Source organism: Ornithodoros turicata, chromosome 1 (genome assembly GCF_037126465.1).
Source record: "Ornithodoros turicata isolate Travis chromosome 1, ASM3712646v1, whole genome shotgun sequence".
In the NCBI taxonomy this organism is placed as follows: domain Eukaryota; kingdom Metazoa; phylum Arthropoda; class Arachnida; order Ixodida; family Argasidae; genus Ornithodoros; species Ornithodoros turicata.
The window spans coordinates 16110701-16125140 of NC_088201.1; the positions used below are offsets into that span (position 1 = coordinate 16110701).

At 44.7% G+C, this 14440-nt stretch overlaps 1 protein-coding gene across 3 annotated transcripts in view; it reads left to right on the forward strand.

The window, feature by feature from the left end:
* The window catches only part of LOC135377538 (uncharacterized), a 55962-nt gene that overhangs the window by 29434 nt on the left and 12088 nt on the right, over positions 1–14440 (forward strand). For all 3 annotated transcript variants that reach the window (XM_064610037.1, XM_064610036.1, XM_064610038.1), the window contains exons 8-15: positions 708–799; positions 1795–1900; positions 2764–2912; positions 6665–6875; positions 6945–7155; positions 7981–8172; positions 12072–12250; positions 13301–13451. In XM_064610037.1, the coding sequence (XP_064466107.1) occupies positions 708–799; positions 1795–1900; positions 2764–2912; positions 6665–6875; positions 6945–7155; positions 7981–8172; positions 12072–12250; positions 13301–13451 (1291 nt within the window). The remainder of the gene's footprint in view (positions 1–707; positions 800–1794; positions 1901–2763; positions 2913–6664; positions 6876–6944; positions 7156–7980; positions 8173–12071; positions 12251–13300; positions 13452–14440) is intronic.

Consider the following 14440-nt stretch of genomic DNA (forward strand, 5'->3'; position numbering starts at 1 on the left):
AGGGCCAGGTGGCGAGTGGGGTATTTTTGTATTAGTATTACAACTGCGCTAATTCCGGAATTAGCACAACACGTATAAAAAGATAGCAGCCCTCGCTTCTCTGTACCTCTCAGTATACATAAAAAAAGACCAATTGAAATATGAGAACTGATTAGTCGTTTCTCTGCGGTACACACAGTACTAATCAGTTTGAAGTAATTACTAATGCGTTTCTGCGGGTAACCTAGACATGGCTGGTGAAATGTGATATTTAGGAAAGCAAACTCGCGTCGACTTTTGAATGTCCTCTTTATGCGGAATTAGTTACTTAATGAAAGGTAAGACTCAGGTTGACATTCACTCGTTGTCTTATTAAACAGGAACTGTACATGAACCGTCATCAAGGGCATGTGCCGTGACCTTTCACGACATAAGGTACTTCGGAGGCGCGTACAAGGCGCCGAGGTTCCTGTGTGATCGATTACATAATGTGTGCCTGCTCAAGATTTCATCGCTTGCTCCATTAATATAAGACGTATTGCTCTTGTTTTGGATACAACGAATCATACATGTATAAGTTGAATCAATACATATAGGGTCGTGCAAGTGGAGTAATTGCGATACCTAAGAGACGGCACGTGGTCACTAGGGTTATTCGTGCAATCTGCACATCTTCTGTGCAGCTCATAAATATGCGCTTATGCATTCTGCCTGCATTCTCTTTTAAGGTTTATACGAAAAATCACATAGGAGATGACGTACCTATTGTAAAAATGGCCATGGAAGAAGGCAACGCTAAGAAGAATGCAAGGTCTATAAGGTAAGTTGCCTCCAGTAGTAACAATTTAGTAACGTGTTTCAAAAGAGGAGGATGTCAACTTCTTCTTCTTAACTGGGTGTTTGCTGGAGCTATGTGCTGACTTCATATGTCGCCTGCAGCTGCATTTCTTGTAGGTGGTATAGGTGATATCCACCACAGGATGGGTCTCATGTTTATGAGCCCAGGTTGAGAAGCGGTCTGCGATGCCGCTTTCTTTAAGAAAAACGAAAAGGGCCTTCTCCGCTTTGTTTTGCAATTTTGAGCAGGGCCATTTACCTAGCAGCTTGAAAAAACTAAAAAACGAAAACTATTCGATTTTTGCCTATTCACCATGTTGCATTCTGCGATGATGAAGCTGCATGCACTGCTGTGCTGTGTGTGTCAAAACCGTTCTTGTTCGTTTCATATCGTTATACGTGAAGAAGTGAAATTCAATTGAATGACGCGGTCGACCAATTAATGAAACACGATAGTAGTATTGCTAGGAGCAATATACAATATCTCTGCGCAGTCTTAGTAGATATTTTCTGAAGGCGCAGCCAGCAGTCCTGAGCTGGAAAAATTTCGATCCTCCACGACCAAAGATTTCTGTCGAAACCTACATTACTGCAGCCCATGCTGGCGGGCACATTGACATTGGGTTCTCGGTTCTTCTTGAGTACGAAAACCCGCTTAAGGTGTGATCCGCTGGCTCAGATGCACCAACTGGCATAGTCTCGTGTATTCTAGCAGTTCAAATACTGAAATTGGTGTGGCATTCCGAATGAAAGAATAATAATATTGTACAAATTCGAATTTCACACGTTTCAGAAGTATTCTTCCCATTCAGCACAGTCCCACTGAATCCCATCCTCATGCATATTGCTGCTGCTGTTGTTGTTGTTCCCATTCAGCCTGCTAGTGAACTCTTGTGGATAATTTCTCGTCTGTGATTTCATTCGACACGTTATGCTACAAGTGTGGTTAACACAAGCTATTCTGTAACTTTGTTTCAGCAAACAACATCATCAGGATGAGTACGACATAGTAATAAGAGGGCTGAACGGATCTTATGTCGCTAGATCGGCGGCAACGTTCAAGATACGTGTCCTGGAGGAACACGTAAGTTTTTGCGGGCACGAGGAGAACGAGAAATAAAATACTACTGCGCAATAAATAGCATACTCGCAAAAAAAGATTTGCGCTGCCACTAAAGTCACTAAAAACGTGGAGTAAGATACCTATGCTAGAACTTTTTAACTAGTACAATAGGCTCCCGTAGAAATAAATTCGTGTAGTAAGAAGGTATTAGGCAGTAAGTTTTTATATTAACACCACATTGTGCGCCGTGAACCTTTTAAGTACGTCCCCCACGTCCAGTATGGGCATGTTAGCACACAAATAATTTTGTGTTTGTGTGTCCGTTTATTTCCTGGCGGGACAGCTAAAGAACGTGTCTTGGTGAGGACATCCGGTTAACAGAGAATTTTCTACACCTTGTAATTGCGACACAGCAGAGGTTCAGCGGGTGCAGTTGCGGCATTGGTGCAGGGTGCGAGTGCAAATCCATCAGGCAAAAAATAAAAAAAAGGTCAGCCAAACGGGACGTCGGCTTGCTATTCCGCAAAGAAAAAATAAAAATAAATGAAAGAAAAATAAAATAAATAAAAAAGAAAAGAAAATAATTAGCAAATGAAGGATAACCTAACAAACGGTGAAAGAAGGATGAGATAGATTAAAGACAAAGATGATAAAAAAAAAAGAGAGATGACTAACAAAGGGGCGTGTACGATTCGATTGTTTTCATATGCGTTGATCTAGCTCGACAGGGAGAAAAAGAACACTGGTATAACTGTTCAAGAGCACACAACCTGGTGAAATCGACCCACAAACGTAACAATTTCGAACCAGTGCGTACCATAACCGTATCAAACGTTAGAGACGATGTGGTACGCTTTATGAACAGGCTTTATGCATCGTTGCAGGGAGACGTTGTATCATCGCTTGGCAAGGACTACGCCTGCAATGTAGCCATTACTGCTGGGCCACGTAAGGGACGATTGCTGGGTACCACATCTGTTCAGCTGAGCAAGGGAGAAGCTAAATTTAACATTTCATTTAGTCGCATGGGCAAGTAAGTATGAGTTGTAGTGGTAGTGGTGCTGATGGTGTGAACGTGGTATGTGCGGGCCCTCTTCTGCTTACGCTCTTGACAATGACATTCAACTTGTACTTTGGAACATTGGTATTGAGAAGTGCTGCGCTAAGCACTTGTAGGTATTACTTTATACATCCACTATTGACGGACAAGTTTGACTTATTATTGACAGAGTTGAGTTTGAGTTTGATTATATATATACATAAAACGGTAAGATATTCAATTCGTCACCCGACGAATTCTGCTACTCTCACAAGGATTCCCTAAATGAAAGGAAAAAGAAAAATGAAAAGATAAAAATAGAAAAACATCGCCCCTCACGGTCAACGAACTGTAGGCGCACATGCGTACCACATCCCCTAGAAGTGAAATGAATTGCGAGACAGGAACGGGGAACTCGACGGCACATGCACAGAATGCGGTCCTAAAATACAGATTCCATATCACTGCTCACTATGAAGTTGACAAACTATTTGGACCGTTCGGTGCAATATAAATTCATAGGTATCACTTGTCGCTTTAAAGCTGGCATACAACATGATTCACTCTTCCCTTTCCAGACCATGAATAACAATTGAGAGTAGATTTACACGTACAGTGATCCCGCTCACATTTGTGTAGCTACATACTGCAAGTGCCGCATAGGGTAGGATTGCGGATAATTTCGACCACCTGGGGTTAATGTGCGCCGGAAATCTCCGACCATTCCTCCTGGCGTTCCCCTATCGCTTTAGCTTTTTGTTCCTTGCTCCTCTGTACAAGAGATAAATTAGAGCTATTATTACTTAAAAAATTCTTGAAAAGAGATATTCAGACGAGCCACGATGAATGCAAAGTAAAAAGAAGGAACACATAGCGGTTCGGTCGGCGGCTCATGTGGTCAAGTAGAATGCGTTTATTTGTTAGAATGAAATAAAGGGAAGCGGTTGTCGCATAATGCTGGAGAATGGGAAAAGTAAAGAAGTTACCTAAGTTCTTGACAAAAGAAGAGCCTGGGCGGCAGCGTCACCCTTCTGTTTGTAACTTCTCACATCCCCCGAGGTTACGTAATACGGACATGTACCGTATTCCCCCGCATGAACCGGCATGCCGGGAAAGAGCGGGGGAGGCCAGCATGCCGCTAAACCCCGTATTATGCGGCATGCCGGAAAATCCGGGACATCCTTTTTCGTGGCAAAGAGCATGTAAAAACCCAGACTACCTTCCATTTTGGGATCAAACCGGACAAAATAGCGTTCGAATAATATAATGCCGTCAAGCAAGGGCACACGCACAAAAGGGATTAGCCAGAGTGGAAGCTGCCTGTGACTAATACAGGCACACACTCCTTTCCCATGAGGTCATCAGGGTGACCTAAAAGAACGTGGAGATCAGTTTATCCCTGAACGGCGCTGGGAAGCAGTGTAGCAGTTCGGTAGTGTTCTCGTCAAATTTGACGGAGATGGACGCAGCAGACACCTCTGGCGTTGGTCAACGGGACATGGAAGAGCCAGGAAACAACGGGGCGGCACGAGAACGGCACCGTGGCCGTTCCCGCAGCCGCAGTTATTCCATTGCCTTTAAGTTGGACGTCCTCAAGACACTAGAAGAGCTCAACGGGAATATCAGTGCTACGGCAAGGGCCCATGGAATTCCTCGTCAGTGCATCCAGGACTGGATGAAAAGCAAGGACCAACTTCGCTCATGCGCCTCACTTAGTGACATCTGCATTCGAAAGCGAAGAAACGTTCCTTCAAGTGAGGAAAGGAAGAAGAAACGGGCCAAGTTTCCTGATATGGAGCAGGAACTTTCAGCATGGATAACACTCCAACGCAAGAACGGCTTTCCGGTTTCTACTTGCACGATAAAGGCCCGCGCCCAAGAAATACTCGAGAACGGCGATGGTCAGTCCCAGGACTTCCAAGCATCAAACGGGTGGCTGGACCGCTTCTTGACCCGATACGACGTTGTGTGCAGGACGGTCACAAGCGTAGGCCAGAAAGTTCCGGAAAACGCAAGTCTGTTGTGCCGCAGCTTTTTTGACTTCAACAACAGTGTTGTTGGTGGTTTACCACCATCGTGCATAGGGAACATGGACGAGACTCCTCTTTGGTTCGATCTGCCACAGAACAGGACATTCGATTTCAAGGGAGTCAAGCAAGTGAGATGTAAAACTACCGGAAAAGAGAAGCTGAGATACACCGTTGTCCTGAGTGCGATGGCAGACGGAACGAAGCTAAAGCCTATGATAATTTTTAAAGGGCTCAAGAACGTCCCAAAATGTGAGTTCCCAAAGGAAGTTGTGGTGACTGTTGCTATGAAGGGCAGCATGACAGCAGAACTTATGAACACTTACAAACAGAAAGTTTGGGGTGCACGTCCGGGAGCCTTTTTTAAGCCCAAGACTGTTCTCGTGATGGATAGTGCGCCAGCACATCTGAAGAATACCACAAAGACAAGCTTCAAACAGCACTACAATACGTCACTGTCAGTCATTCCAGGAGGCCTGACACCTCTTCTCCAGCCGGCGGACGTCGTGTGGAACAAGCCGTTCAAGGCGGCCATGAGAAAGCGTTGGGAAGATTGGCTGCGCAATGGGGCTGCGGAGTTCACGAAAACTGGGAAGCGACGAAGCGCTTCCTACCTGACCGTCGCGCAATGGGTAACGGAAGCATGGGATACGGTATCCCACGATCTCATCAAGCAATCCTTTGTGCAATGTGGATTAGTTGGAAGCCAAGACCAGGACGTGCTTCACAGCTCCTTGCGGGAATTGATGTGTACAGGTATGCCATCTCTTCAAACAGACGACCCATCCGGTCTCACGGACACAGACAGCGGCACGGAAGGCGATGACGACTGAGTGCCACGTTCTTGAACACAGTCAAAGATGAAATAAATATTAGTCGTTACCAGTACGAACGACTCCGTTTTTCTTTTTCTTTTCTTTTGTTTTTTTTTGTTCCCCGAATTTTGCGGCATGCCGAAAAATACCAAATTTGGGAGCGGCAGAATCTCCGTTCCATTGATGTATTCTTTCAAACTATTTTACTAAATTCATTTGCGATCACCTCTGTACACCTCTGTGAGACCGCTAAAAATAATTAATATTTTTTACTTAACACTAATTTATTTGTCACTGTTTGAATTATTTGGAGATTGCGCACGAAAGTAGACATCGAAATTTTCGTGAACTAGTCAGATTAACTTTTCATGGTTTACTTAGTGAGATATTCACAAATTAGGTGCGCCAGAAATTGAAGTAGACTACGTCTCATGCTGGCATAACAATACTCATGTTGGATGTTAGTTATAGTGATAATTATGTCCCCATGTGTTGCGGCATTGAGAGTCTTTCGTCGGGAGCCTTTATTCCATAATTTTCGAGATACATATACATATGATACCTGCACTGGAATGCCCCCAAGTGTTAGTTTCTACACTTGAATAAAGTTCCTCATGTTGTGTTTAGCAAACAAATTGCTGCAGTTTGCTCCAGACTCTATCATAATGAAATTCCCTGTGGTAGAGCACTGCACAACGACGGTCGTGTTATACAAGTACCCTGATTGATTGATTGATTTTAAAAGAAAAAAATTGAGATGGTAGTCTCGAGCCCTCTTCAAGTACCCTCTTCTCCAAACATCACATTATGATTTGTGTAAATCAGGAAACGTGATGAATGTACCTCCTTGCCCTTTCGTTGTCACCTATGAGCAATGAGAATCATGTAGAGTGACACTTTTCAGGTACAAAATAAAATTCACTATTCAATCTGATGGAACTGGATGGGTCGTGGATCCGAATATAAGGTTGGTCAGCGTGACCGGAAGAAGACTGAGACTGGAACCGATGAACACGGTGCCGTATTATGCTGTCGTGTACGAGCAATTTGTGCCATCGTTTGGCGTGAAATTCTACGACGAAGTCACTGGAGAGCCGGCTGAAGTGGACGATATCGTGAGTATGACTCCTTAGTGAAATTGCTGATGTTAAACTGGCTTTATTGATCGCATTATTTCATTGCAGAATTTTCCATGGAAAGTCCAACCATATTTTGTCTACAAGGGCGTCTATCGCAGAGGCGCTAGTGTTTCGATGCGAAAGTTTCAAGATACCATTATCCCCACGCGATATGACTGGCTATTACCCGCACTGCGAATAACAACGCCTGGTTGTTATTTCGTCATTGGGTTAACACTGAGCAATGCAGTCTATGGAAAGCTCTCTGTGACACTGCGTAAGTATATTGTTTACGCCGCGTGGTCCTCATATCCGCCTTCTTTCTTGATGTTAATCTACAATAAATGAAGTTTGACAATTCTTGTCTTCGTTTCGCTCGCATTTTTTCCACCCATTGTCATTCTGAAACTGAAATCTCTTCGAAGCGTATGGTACATTATAGTATAAGAATACACCCTGATATTAAGACGCATACATTAAAATTTCATTCAATGACATGCGAACATGCAAAATGAGCATTGTAGCTATTTTACCAACTGAAATGTTACCAAACATCCCTTTAGCTTCCTCTTACACGTGCACAGGCACGCGTCATTTAAGTGATGTGATGTGATGTGAATAAAGAAAAAAATGGGGATGTGAGCTTCGACGAAGTCAAACTGGCTACCCAGTCATTTAAGTGATTCGTCACTAGTCATAACAAGCGTGAATTGCTCGATTATCTTTTATGAGCAGCATCCGTCGAGACTGACAGCCTCTTCGGTAACGACGAACCAAACGGTTCTGCGTCAACTTCTACTCCCTCGGAGTAGGCGGCATCCAGGTTGATAAAGCGAACTTGTACATATTTCTTTCTTTTTTCTTTTTCATTCCTATTTCTACTCATTTTCAGCAGATGATCCGCTATGTATTTTTAAAGTGTACGGTATTTTTTCATACAGTACCCATAGTAAGAAAACTATATCCAGACAACGTCAGTTTTGATCGATCGCTTTGTATAGACATTAGCTACAAGTCATTGTAATGTGGTCAGGTAATAGCAATACGTTTTAGGTAGCAAGGCCGTTAGATGGCAATTGAACCGCACTGTAATCTTTTTCAGCTCCTGTCGACGTCCGTGCGATTTCAAGGATAGATGCAGTCAAAGTACAGGAGGATTCTAAGGTTGTTCTCTACTCTTTGCTCGAAATATTTGCGGATAAGAACATAAGCAAAGAGGAGGCACTCATTCATATTGTGAACTGGGTGCATGAGACAACGCAAGCCAGCATTGTTAATTCATCAGCATCATACGGTAAGCGAAATGATATTTTTAGGGAAAAAATGTTCTCGGACAGAGCACCGCGAAAGGTGCTGCCCCGACGACCATTTTATAGGCTGCGCAATCAAAGACACGGAACACCCGGGGGCGGACCTCGATATCAAGGGCCCAGTAGGAGCCTCAAGAAGTGACAAAAAGCGTCGCGAATGTAATTTCGTACCCTATATTGTTGGGTTGAGGCAGACGGTGTGATGAGACCATGACAGAGCCCTTAAAATGAAACAAAATATTGCTCTGCACCTATGGCTATAGGTAGGCTTCCAGATTTTCGGATTTATCCACAAAAATTCGAAAAACATAGCCCGGTAAAATAAGAAGCAATTCGAATTTATCCGAAAAAGGTGGTGGGTTTCAATAACCGAGAAAGGTGCATCAAGGAAATCCACGCAGTGATGACTGGTTGGCGGGGCTTGTTTCCTTGTGCGCCAAGATTACCTCCTATCTAGGGTTAACACACCACGTCCTAGATACCAGAAGGCCTCAGCACTCTTTCGATAATCACACACCTAGCCAACACCTCCTAGATAACAGAAGGCCTGCGCTCTATGTTACACACGGAGGCCTGCGTGAGCTTTGCGAGCTGCTTCGAGCTTTTCTCTTGTTCGCTCTTTCACTGACGTCATAGCAGCCTCCATAGCCAACACCTCCTAGATAGCAGAAGGCGTGCGCCCACGTGGCATAGCGTCACGCAGGAAGGCTTGCTGTGGATGCTGCTATGACGTCAATGAAAGAGAAAAGCTCGAAGCAGCTCGCAAAGCTCACGCTGGCCTCCGTGAGTTGGGCAGTGCGCAGGCCTTCTACTATCTAGGAGGTGCTGCCACAGCAGGCCTTCCTGTGTGACGCTGTGTCATGTGGGCTCAGGCCTTCTGCTATCTAGGAGGTGTTGATCTGGCACGGCTGCCATACATTTGCAACGAGGGAGCTTCTCTCTTCTTCGCTTTTTCGCTCACGTCACGTCTATCTATCGCCAACAGCGATACTAGGGCGTAGGGCCACGTGGGGTGACGTCGATTGAAAGAGCGCTGAGCCCTTGTATTGTCTAGTTGGTGGTGGTTAGCAGACTCAGTGACGAGGAAAGGTGGCTCTCTTGACTCATATCCGCAGTGCAACAGTTTGTAAATTGACAATCCGCGCAGCAGGTGAACCACGTCCTTACCTCGAAGCATCTTAACAGTGGACTCATGGAATAGGGTACCTTATTTGATGACTCTACTCGACATGAGGACACTCTGAGGTCATTTCGGGCATTTGTCAAGTCTACTTGGAAAATGTCCAGCGCCTAGGGTCTTCCCTTCCATTTTTCTGAGAACCATGCTTCCTCATGCTCCTCCTCGGAGTGGACTGAAAAATCAAGGAAGTACAGATTACACAAAAATTGTCTTCTTCAGAGCACTAGCTGTTGCAACGCAGACTGTAAGATGGGACGCCAGCGAAAGTTGCCTGGGGACCGTGTTAAGGAACATCCCGATTTCGAGCTTTTCATGTCGCTAGATGACTGGGATATAGTATATGTTGATGCCTGCAGGTTTTGCAAAAACGCTAGTTTTTGCAAGGCACCTTCTCAGTTTGAGTATGTCGTTTCACAGCAGTCTCTTTTTCTTCGAATTTCGCCTACTAACTCAGTTGTAACAAAATAAACGACGAAGAACTCCGAATTCCCGAGAAATAATAAGCTCCGAAAGACATTCTTCGAATATGACAAAAAAGAAACTCCGAATACTCTAACCCTATTCATAGCCCATTCTACCTCCATACATGTATGACTAGGCAGAAGGAATGCCCAGAGTTGAACAAATGTTAGCTTACTTGCCTGACAAGGATTATCCGTGGTACTGCCATGCCATCCGTGCACATGCAAACATGTAGCCTATAATTTTGGCTTTAGCCAAGTGATGTTCGCTGCATGATGCAGAGCATCCTCCAGAATGGAGGCCACAGTATTATGAAATAAATAAATCCTCGCGGGGGCACAGCCTTCCTTCTTTTTTATTTTTATTTATGCACGAACTGTACCACCAAATGGCATTAGGTGCAGTATCTTGGCAAAATATTCGTATGCGTTTGATCGGCCACTGTATTTTAGCCGAGCAAGAACAGGTTGCGCACGCACCGAACAAGCGAAGAATTGATGTAAGAGTACCACAAGAATATATACAGGGTGGTTCACGAAAATCCCCCGGCTGAATAACTCGAAAACGGCGCCACCTATCGGGAAACTATTTTTCGGTTAGCACCCTTGATGCGCCAGCCACAAACTGGCCGCAGTTTCTCCGCTGGCCGCTATTTTTTTTTACTGGTTTGGCACTGTCTCAGAGTGACCATTGCTACGGCACAGGTGCCAAAGCCCGGCGAAGTAAAACAAAAAATTCAGGGTGTTTATCTAATTAACGAGCGCATGCAAATGAGAAACTGAGCGGCCAGTTTGTGGCCGGCGCATCAAGGATGCTAACCAGAAAAAAGTTTCCCGATAGGTGACGCCGTTTTCGAATTATTCAGCCGGGGGATTTTCGTGAAACACCCTGTATACGTTAGGTTCACAACCCTAGGAAAAAGGAAAAGCGTACAAAGGTTGGGCAAGCCTAAAATGGAACCCCTCAGGAAAACCGAGGTTGAAGCCTAAAAGATTACGTTCTCGATAAGGACGGAATCGGGCACTGATACCTCGGTAAGTGTAGTGTAGATAGGTGGATTCAGAAACAGTGCCGGGTTTACACTCTTGGTAAAATTGTATTACGCTATTAAATTATGTTACTAAAATTTTTGTTAGGTATAGGAAGTTGGTGCCATAAATTAATCCCGGCCGGGGACAGTAGCAATGTGGGGGAGGTAAACATTGCTTCCAGTACCGGGTGTCGGGGATTTCCTGCGCACGTCTAAAGAAGCCCAGGTGGTCGAAATGATGCGCAGTCCTACCCTGCGGCACGAGCAGGATGTCGCCACACAGTTGTGGGCGGACTCACCTTACGTGTAGATCTACTCCCAATTCTGATACAGTCAAACTCCTTTATAGCGAACACCTCTTTAACGAAAATACCACTACAGCAAATTTTTTTCCGGTCCCCCTGGAGCCCTATAGGTCCAATAATGGACATTCTTTTTAACGAAAATACCTTTACTGCGAATTTTTTTTTGCTGTCCCCTGAGTTTCGTTGTAAAGGAGTTTGACTGTAGTTATTTTTGTGATGTCAAAAACTGACTTATTGGTCCAATAAGAGAAGCCGCTTCCTAAATTGAACCTTCTAAGAAAAGCTTAGTTCTTTTTTCTTTTTTTTTTTGCATTACGACTCAAAGGCTCAAAGGCAAAGGACGAAAAGTAGACTATATATTGGAGAGGGTGTATTTAAATCCTGTTGCAGCCTACATCACTTATGTGCAGATAGAAATACATAAGACGTGGTCGCAGAGCTGTACACAACGCTTATCGTTATAGCTCAATTAGTGCATGAGTACACTCTGCACACTGCCACTCAAATAACTCTTAGTGTACTATGTGCTTCCCAGCAGTACACGTACGAGTCTAAAGAGCAGCCCATCACAGAACGCATAATACCTTACCAGACAAGGCAGAAAATTACATGCACGAAGCGCAGAAACAAAATACAATCACGTGTTTGCCGCAAGGATTATCAAGACGCCGGCGTCTAATGCCACCGTTCTTATTGCGCCTGGACTTTTATCTATACGCATGGTGACAGCTGGTGCTATAATTGCACCATTTGTCGAAAATAGCATAGGCCCGCTTTATGCGGTGGCCCAAATTAGGCAAGTTTTCCCTGTTGCAATTGCGCATGTTTTCGCTTTACGCACAACTCTGTATATTATACACTATATTCTGCGTTTCCCCTACTTTGAATTATGCTCTATTTTTGCAGTCGGCAACAACAGAGTTCAAGTGCTGCTTACAATGCATAACGCCAAATTTAGATTCAGTGAGTGGCACAATAATCCAGAAGCGATGGAAGCGATGCAAAAACGATCATCTCTGAACAGCTATGTGCGGTACCGTGTCAAACGCTCCATAGTAGGCTCTAACGAGTCAGTAGTGTTAAAGGTGAGTTGTTGCTTTTGATATTGCTGTCGTTTTGCTACCTCTTCAAAATCAGTCGATTAAAAGGCTATTATTAAAGGCTAATGCAAGGGTGTATGTAGGCGAAACCACACACACGTGCAAAATAAACAAATGTTAGCACTGTATTGTATGCAACATGCACGTATAGGATGCACGTCAGGTGGGCGTCTTTTTTATGCAGCAAAAATGACTCTAGATTGCAGCAATAGAAAAAAAGCAAGCATAGATAATGACACAAAGACGTCGGTCACGAGGCAAAATGACGGCTGTTTCCATACAGGCATAGGTGAGAGACCGGATGCCATGGGGAGGGAAAAGTGGACATCTTTCCTAATCACTTCGCTTCCTAGCCATAGTCATGATTTATTTGTTGTTGTTGTTCGCTTCCTAGCTGCTCTTCGGCGAACCACTCTTGTCGAGGGTTGTAAATATTTTACTTTTTTTAAAATTCCGTGTTAGCGCAGCGATGCAACTGCGGGTATGAGCGGCGTACAGACGTGGACAGATGGAGGGAGGACAGCAGGAAGGAGTGGGGACAGGGGAGTTTGTATATGTGTCCTGGGCCAACTTCAGGGGGAACTGTAACGACATTCGTCTGGAAAGTCTTGGGAAAACCCAGAGAAAACCTCAGACAGCACAGCCGGTGACAGGATTCGAACCCGTGTCACCTCCCAGTCTTCAGCATGACCTTGGCTACCACCAACGAGCGAAAATATTTTACTACAGTGCGACTTAAAATAACAATTGAAGTATACACTATCGGCGATCCTCACGTGAGATGCTGCTGTCAACTTTCCCATGCAGATACCGCAGATTCCGACGCACCCAATCATACAGTGAGCATGGACACATAAGTGCTCCCGGAGTTCCCCTTAACTGTCATTGGTACGCAACGATGCAAAAAGCTTTTAGTCCAGCACATACATACACGCACAAACATACCACACTTCTATGGAAAGGAGAAATCAAAGAATGAAGACAATGTGAGGAGGAACTGTGACTTCAATGATAGCACGGCATTTCATATTTCAGCAATCGCTCGAGAGCGAAGAGGCAGAGAAGCACGAAGTGGAAAAAGAAGGGGGCTTACCAGACTCTTGGATTGCTGCAATTGTAATCAACGCCATACTCGTTGTTTTATTCATTCTCTTCGTTATCTACTGCTATTTTCGAAGCAGGAAACGTAAGCGTACGGCTACAAATCATGCACATACTCTGCCACTGCATGTGCTACAAATGCACCGATAGCTGCCACACTCGCTTTCTTTCTTTCACGCGCTGGGTAATTCACTTAAGCAAGCACCGGTCGGCAACACAAGAAGATGCACTGTAACTTGGAAAAATGTTTTCATCATGCTTAGTCCTCCGAAGTTCTCTGAAATTCGAAGAAGGAATTCTCGAAGTCCTCTGAAATTCATTAATCGCCTCATACAAGTAGTCGAGGCACAGCAAGACGGTACGAGCACCCATCTTCCCTCACTTAACTTAGCTGAATGTAAAGACTATATACGCACAAAATTATCCTTTCGCACTTTATTAATATTCTCGTCATGAGTGTTTTTCCATGCCTGGAGCTATCTTCAATCCATAGCTTGTGATAACGTGCAACGCCGCTTAGATCAAGAAAGCCTGATCCCTTAAACGACGTGACGTATTCATTACCAGTTCGCCAATGACGACCCTGCTTTCGGCGTTCGTAGGTATGAGACGAGCTGCCATGAGTCGCATGGGAAACCGCTGGTAGCCACAAAAAGCCTGTGTTTCAAAGTTGTTTGTGGCGAGTGGCTGAAGGTGACGTCATCCCGACTTTATATGTTCACGTGACGATGCCCACAGCTCTGAGGCCAACAACGGCAAGCTGTTACGATCACCACCACCACCAGCCCACGTGGCAAAAGAGGAAGAGGAGGCAATAAGCAGACTTTCTTTATCTACGTGGCGTTGTAACGGGCCAATGGGATGGTGTTACTGGTGTCAAGGCTGCTCTGGTGGCGAGATTTCGCCCGCTGGGTCGTTGGTAGTACAAAGCTAATGCCGACGTGAATTTTTTTTCCTGTTCACACGAAATTACTTCAACAGCTGCAGAGGCGCACTGGAAAATGCATGCGGGTATGACCTGGCAATCTGTGACTGGAACAACCGACGCGTTTAGCCATGGTTTTGGCACAAACT